Source organism: Chelonoidis abingdonii, chromosome 2 (genome assembly GCF_003597395.2).
Source record: "Chelonoidis abingdonii isolate Lonesome George chromosome 2, CheloAbing_2.0, whole genome shotgun sequence".
Taxonomy (NCBI): Eukaryota; Metazoa; Chordata; order Testudines; family Testudinidae; genus Chelonoidis; species Chelonoidis abingdonii.
In genome coordinates this window covers 2,905,559-2,912,582 of record NC_133770.1, presented here as the reverse complement: position 1 = coordinate 2,912,582, position 7,024 = coordinate 2,905,559, and the positions used below count along the sequence as shown (strand labels likewise).

Below are 7,024 nucleotides of genomic sequence, written 5' to 3'. Positions count from 1 at the left end.
GATCAATCTTACTGAACTTTTGTTCCCCAGCCAGGCCTGCGAAGAGGTCATCGATGCGGGGAAGCGAGTATTGCTCTGCACATAATACTGGGTTGACAGTGACTTTAAAATCACCGCAAATCCTGAGGGAGCCATCTTTCTTCACTATTGGAACAATAGGAGTTGTCCATGGGCTATGGGTAACTGGTATTAGGACTCCATTGGTGACCAGGCGCTCCAGGTCCACTTCAACCTTCGGCCTGATGGCATATGGCACAGTTGGGGCTTTCAGATATTTTGGTGGACTGTCAGGTTTAATGTTCAATGCACAGTGATTCCCTTCATACTTCCCAGATCCTCTCCAAAAACTGCAGCATGTTTCCTTAGTACAGTGTTCAGACCGGTTTCTTCTTTAGTCACTCGGTGCACTTCTGCCCAATTCAGCTGGATCTTCCCAAGCCAATACCTACCCATTAAGGCTGGGTAATTACCTCTCACTACAAACAGTGGCAATTTAGCAGCCTGTCCATTGAACTCCACCTTAACATCAGTAGTGCCAACATGGGCACAGCTTCTCCTGTATACGTCTTCAGAACAGTTTTTGTTGCCTTAAGCGGAAGATGCTGTGGCTTTTCTTCATACACAGTCCCTGAGACCAGCGAAACGGCTGCAAGAGTGTCCAGTTCCATGCGAATAGGTTTGGTGTCCAACAACGGGGTTACCCAGTATTCATGTGAGCCCACTGCCGAAGACAAAACATGGAGTGACTCTTCTTGTGAGGAGGTATCTCCTTGGTCATCCTGCGTCTGCTCTAGAGTATGCAGATTTTCCTTTTTGGTCGGCCAGACCACAGGCCTCCTTTTCTTTTGTTTACAGGCACACACAATGTGTCCCTTTTTGGCACAGTATCGACACACCAGGTCCTTACACAAGCATTCTGATGCAGGGTTACCACAGCTGCACAGTCAGTGCAAACAAACCAGTTCTCACCCCTTCCAGCAGCAAACAAGGCTTGTTTGGTTTGTGTTTGTTTGGTTTTTTTTTTTTTTGTACCTTAACTCCTACATCCTTCTGTTGCTGGGGCAGCACAGAGATCCCACCCTCGTCACCACGTTGTTATATCCTTGGGGGGGCAGCAGTTTAGGAAGAAATCCCTGGAGACACAGAGCTGTAAACCTTAGAGCAGCCATTTATTGACACACTCAGAACTAACCATCAGCCAGCCAAACTGGCTGGGCTAACCCCTAATAATCCAACTCGGTTGCCATAGCAACACAAGCTTCTATTACCATGACAACCAAATATACAACACTGCCCAGGAGGAGGCACCTCACTCCCTGATGAGCAGAGCACCTACTGCCACCACTCAGGGACAGATTTGCACCTTATGCATCTCTAGGCATAGCATCTTCAGTGCCCATCCCCCTCACCACTGACCCTGGTGTTTTCATAAAAAATGAGACTTTTAACTCGCTTTTAACTTCTAGGCACCCCTAGAATGCCAGCCCCCCTAGGCATGTGCCTACTGTGCCTAACTGGAAATCCGGCCCTATCACCACCCCGGCCCAGGACCCTGATGCAGGGTCTCACCACCACCCTCATAGAGCTGATGTGGGGTGGCAGCAGATCACACACAGAATGTGCCCCTCCCCCCACAGAGATGGTGTCAGCAGGGACCCCCAGGCAGGAACCCCTTCTCCAGGGGAGTGGGAGCAGCAGCCAGTGGTCTCTGTTTTATTCTGTGTGCAGAATGAGTGCTTGAGCTCAAATCTCAGACCGACAGCCTCCCCTTCCCCTTCTGTGTCCCTCTTACTGTGTCCCCAACCTCCTTCAAGTGACCCCTGCAGTCACTGCGACCCCCTCCTCCCTCTCTCCTCGCTCATTCCAGCCCCATGTCAACTGCCACCTCCTCTCCCTCCCAACCTCTCATTCTCTCTTGTCCACCCCCTCCTGGCTCTCAGGTATCAGCTTCAGCTCTGGTTCACGTGCTCCACACCCTCGAGAGGGGAGCTCCTCACAGGGCTCCATTTCCTCCTCCAGCTTCCCCCTCACCCCTTGCTACCCGCAGGAGCTCAGGCCACACCCCACCCTTTCCCGTGAGCAATGGTGGCAGGGCTTAGTCTGCCCTGGTGATGGGACTGGGACCCGGCAGCTCCTCTCCACCCTATGTTCCTCCCGCACCCCCTATTCCCTCTACTCTCTATTCCTGTGAGCCCTCCAACCTCACACCTGTTACCAGCCCCGCCCCCTGCCCCTCTGCTTTTCTGCTCAGTCCCCTCCCTTCTGTCCATTCACCACCTCCCTTTGCCTTCTCCTTTCCCTGCCCTGCCCGCCTCTGGTAGCCAGGGAACAAGGTGCCCGGTTGGTGAGAACAGCAGCACTGACCTGGAGCAGCATAACCTGTGATCAGTGACCTCCAACCCATAGACAGACCCATGTGTTCCCATTCTGTGCCTGGGAGGAGTCACTGACACCAAGTGTCTCTGCTCCATGGCCTGGCCAGATCCCTGGCTGGGAGGAGTCCAGCACATTGGTGTTAGATCAAGGGCAGACAGCTTCAGAAGTGGTGGAGTCTTCAGTTATTCATTGATTTTAAGGTTTTCTACCAGTCATACACGTATTTATTTTTAGAAGGTCTCTTTCTATAAGCTATAGCTATAGAGCTAAATATTGTCGTATGTAAAGTAAATCGATAGGTTCAAATGTTTAGAGGTTTATTTTAAATAAAATTAAAATTGTAGAGCCCCATCGGACTGTGCTGGCCAGGACTGGGCAGTGTGGTCCCACTGAAAATCAGACTCGCGTGCTGGCTGTCGGCCACGTGCCATAGGTGCCTACCCCCGGATGTAGACAGTTGTGTTTGCTTAGGGATGTTGCTAGTTCTTTATCTTACTGAACGATATGGGACACTGCACCTGCTGTATAGGGAGGATCTGCCTGAGCAGCCATATGCCCAGAGATTGGCAACCTTTGGCACCTGGCCTATGCAGGGTAAATCCGCTGGCAGGCCAGGACAGTTTGTTTACCTGGGTGCCACAGGCATGGAGCTCAAGCCATGCTCTCTCCCACAGCTAACACTGGCTAGGAACGGTGAACCGGTGGCCGGGGAGCTGTACCAATAAACTCTGCCTCTTCTGCGTTTCAGTCTGGAGTTGAACACAGCTCGTCCATCACAGGCCTCAGTCGTGAATTTGCACATCCTGCTCTCCAGTCTAGGTCTGTTCTAACCAGATGGTGCAGAGTTGCTGTGCTGCTGATGTTTTCCCAGTCCTGTAAGGTTCACTAGGATGAAACGTGAGCTCACTTCAACTTTCAGTAGAGTCATTTAGGTCCAAGACGCTCAAGGCTTTACTGACTTGAATCAGTGGCCCCTCTCTACCCATTTCCCTCTCATAGAAAGTTAAAGCATTAGCCAGTGTGAGCACAGGCACCCAAACTAGTCCTCTATCCACCTCTCTGGGTACTGCGCAGTGAGTTCTCTAATCTGTCACACTTGTTCCCAACAGGCTGGGAGCGCGGCGACTCACTGGAGATCAGCACCTGAGGATCTCCTCGTCGGTAGAGTGGAGGTGGAAAAGTGGCAAACAGGAAAACATCCTTGGGGAGAGAATTAAGTCTGTACAGGAGGCAACGCTGTTACTCAACAGTAGCAAAGGCAGCCAGGACCTGGATGGAAGGAAGGTATGTGGTTATCGACACACCTGCTAATTTTTTGATACCAAGTCTCTGATGACAAAACCACCCGTGAGATCCGTCGCTGTGTTTGCGCTACCATCTCCCGGCCCCACGCTCTGGTGTTGGTACCCAGCTGCACCATTTCACTGAGGAGGAACCAGCGGCCGTGGGGAGAGACAAGAGATTTTGGCCCATGGTCATGACAAGTACAATGATCGTCGTATTCACTTGCACGAGAAGACTTACAGAGTGGAACCCCGGAGGATGTATCTTCCACCCGGGTAACGAACATTCCTGCAGCTGATCCAACAGTGTCAGGGCCGATACTGCGCTTTCAACAATAAAGCTACAAGGGATGAACAGGCTGCCCAGGCTGACGAGCTGATAACTAGGATTGCTCACATGGTGGAGAGGAATAAAGACCAACCGTTCTACACCAATGAGGTGTATGAAAAGGCTAAGAAGCTTCCAAATATAAAAGATATGTTTTTGTGTTGTGTGAAAGATGAAGGACCACATCAGTATGAAAGAGAGGAGGCTGAATTGATGATAATACAGAAATCCTATGAGGAAAAACAAAAATCCAAGGCCAATCAAAATTAATTCAGTGTCTGTGGTATTTTTCCTAGTGCCAAAATGTCTGAAGTTCAGAAATGATGATAACTGAGTTACATCTATTGTCTGATTCTCCTATGGTTTTACCAGGCTTTGTAGAGGCTCAGTAATTAGAGATGGAGGGAAAAGAACTTTTAACTCTTCTTAAGTAAAATTTTCAAAGCGCGTCAGGGTGTGTCTGCATGGCATTTTGGAGTGTGCGGGAGCACGTCTCTCAGCCCAGGTTGATAAAAGCCCAGCCAAACCCTCAGGCTCCAGAACCCGAGGTTCAGCTCAAGCTGAAGTTTCCCAGAGCTGTCTCTAAAGCTGTTTTTGAGCACTAGTGCGAGACCTGCTAGCCCAGGCTGGGATGCTTGCTTCAAAATGCTGTGCAGACATACTCCATGTGACTTCAGAGCCTGTGTCCCATTTTCTCCAGGTCTTGGGGGATTGAGACTTTGAAGGATTGTTCCCAACAGTATCTACTCCAATGTTCTGATCCATTCAGTCTTAAACAAATCACTGATGGAAACTAGCTGTTTCTTGAGGAAAGCCCCATTATCTGTTAGGAAAACGTCCTGCTATCATAATTGTTCTTTTCTTCAATTTCACCCAGTTATACCTACATATAAATCCTTGGCCCATTCTAAATAATTCAGTTCTTCTAAATGGCCAACCCATTTTACTGCTTGTCTCGAGAACCCCTATAATTCACCTTTTCTGGTAGTGAAATGCCAAGATCTGAAAGCACCATTCCAGGAGTGATCGCTCCAAGAGTTCTAAGCAGCCCTGTCACCTCCCTGCTCTGGGACATGATGGGTCTGCAACCCAAAGGCAGATTGGCTTTGTCTGCAAACACCTCACATGGCAAACTCCTTTCTAATGTGTGTGTTTCCCTCACATCCCATAATCTCTTAAAGTCATTAAAGGAATTTCACTGTTCCATAGCCCTACGAATTCCTAAGTCCTGCATCTCAATAGCTCATATGTCCTCACTCTATATTAGTGCAGAATGTTTATACCGAGATCAGTAAGTCAAACCATTAATTAGCATTTGTTCTTTACTAACATTATGTACTGAGAAATCTATATCAAAGACACCTTATTGTGAAAACATGTCTTAGGAGTCTGCTGCAGGATAAACCTCTCAAAAGTAAACAAACATAGTTTAGAGAGATGTTGGAATTGTTTTATATTTATGTTTTGATTTATGATGAAAATGAAATTGAGCAGGTATTCTAAGATTCTGATGTATGAAATATTAGACAGTGTAATGAAAAATATATGAAATAACCAAATTAATGGTAATTTTTACATCCTGGTAGAGAGACTTTTTTTAAGTTATTGATATAGTGGTTGCCAAGACTTGTAAAAGTCTGCAGAAGATATGTGCCCTTTAACGTGAGACACTATAATGAGCATTCTCTTTGTTCTTCTGAAGTATTAGAAAAGTAATTGTTTCCTGGCAACAAATATTAGAATTGTACATGCAAGACCAGGTCTGGATTCTGCTTTCTCTAGCTCTAAATTGGTTTGTCTTTAAAAACTATGCTTACAGATTGCACTTGTATTTCAGTGAGGTACAATAAAATATTTTTGTCTCTATTTTATATGTGGTTACAAATATGGATTTTTTGTTTTGTTCTCATAGAGTGAAAATCACCCTAGTGCAGAGAGTAAGCACCAGGCCAAGGCACCACATTAAGCCCACTTAAGTCCTTAAAATATGTCTTGAAGTAGATTTAAATGATGGTGATGTGTGTGTGCTGCCTCTGTACAGGGGTGAAATTCACCCATAACATTTCAGTTACAGGCCCCATCTCTGAACATGTTTATATTGACACTTAGAAAAGAATTTAGACTTTAAAAATCAGAGAACTCATTAAAATATTTCAATGTGTTTGTAAAAATCATAAGCTGAAACTGAACACCAGCCATAGAAACATAAGAATGGCCACACTGTGTCAGACCAATGGTTCCATCTAGCCCAGGAACCCGTCTTCTGACAGTGGCCAGTGTCAGGTACTTAAAAAGCAATGAATAGAACAGGTATCATTGAGTGATCCTCCCCTCTTGTCCACTCCCAGCTTCTGGTGATCAGAGTTTTAGGACACCCAGAGCATGGGGATTGAATCACTGATCATCTTGGCTAATAGGCATTGATGGAGTTATCCTCCATCAACTTACCTAATTCTTTTTTGAACACTGGTATACTTGTGGCCTTCACAACATCCCCTGGCAATGAGTTCCACAGGTTGACTGTGTGCTGTGTTAAGAAGTACTTCCTTTTGTTTGCTTTAAACCTATTGCCTATTCATTTAATCTGATCACCTCTAGTTCTTGTGTTATGCGATGGGGTCAATAACACAGCCCCATTCCATTTCTCAGTTCCATGCATAATTATAGACTGTATCCAATTCCCCTTAGTCATCTCTTTTTTTAAATTGAACAATCCTAGTGTTTTCAATCTCTCCTTGCACAGAAGCTGTTCCATACTTTTGTGTTAGCTTCTCTGTACATTTTCCATTTCTAATATATCCTTTTACAGGTGGGGTGCCCCAACTGCACAGCATGGATTTATATAGTGACAGATATCTTCATTATCAGTCCCTGTCCTACTAGTTCCTGTCATTCTGTTAGGTTTTTTTGACTGCCTTAGCACATCGAGCAGATGTTTTCAGAGAACATGACTCCAACATCTCCTTCTTGGGTAGTAACAGCCAATTTAGACCCCCTCATTTTGTATGTATAGTTGGGATTATGTTTTCCAACATAC

The 7,024-nt window shown here is 46.2% G+C and overlaps 1 protein-coding gene across 1 annotated transcript in view; it reads left to right on the top strand.

Annotated features, from left to right (window-relative positions):
* LOC116832399 (GTPase IMAP family member 4-like) overlaps positions 1-5,858 on the top strand; it is a gene marked incomplete at its 5' end in the record, with an annotated part of 6,214 nt that extends 356 nt beyond the window's left edge. Inside the window, 2 exons of the mRNA XM_032793094.2 lie at positions 3,486-3,660; positions 3,943-5,858. Of these exons, the coding sequence (XP_032648985.2) occupies positions 3,486-3,660; positions 3,943-4,257 (490 nt within the window). The remainder of the gene's footprint in view (positions 1-3,485; positions 3,661-3,942) is intronic.
* Positions 5,859-7,024: the final 1,166 nt, after the last annotated feature.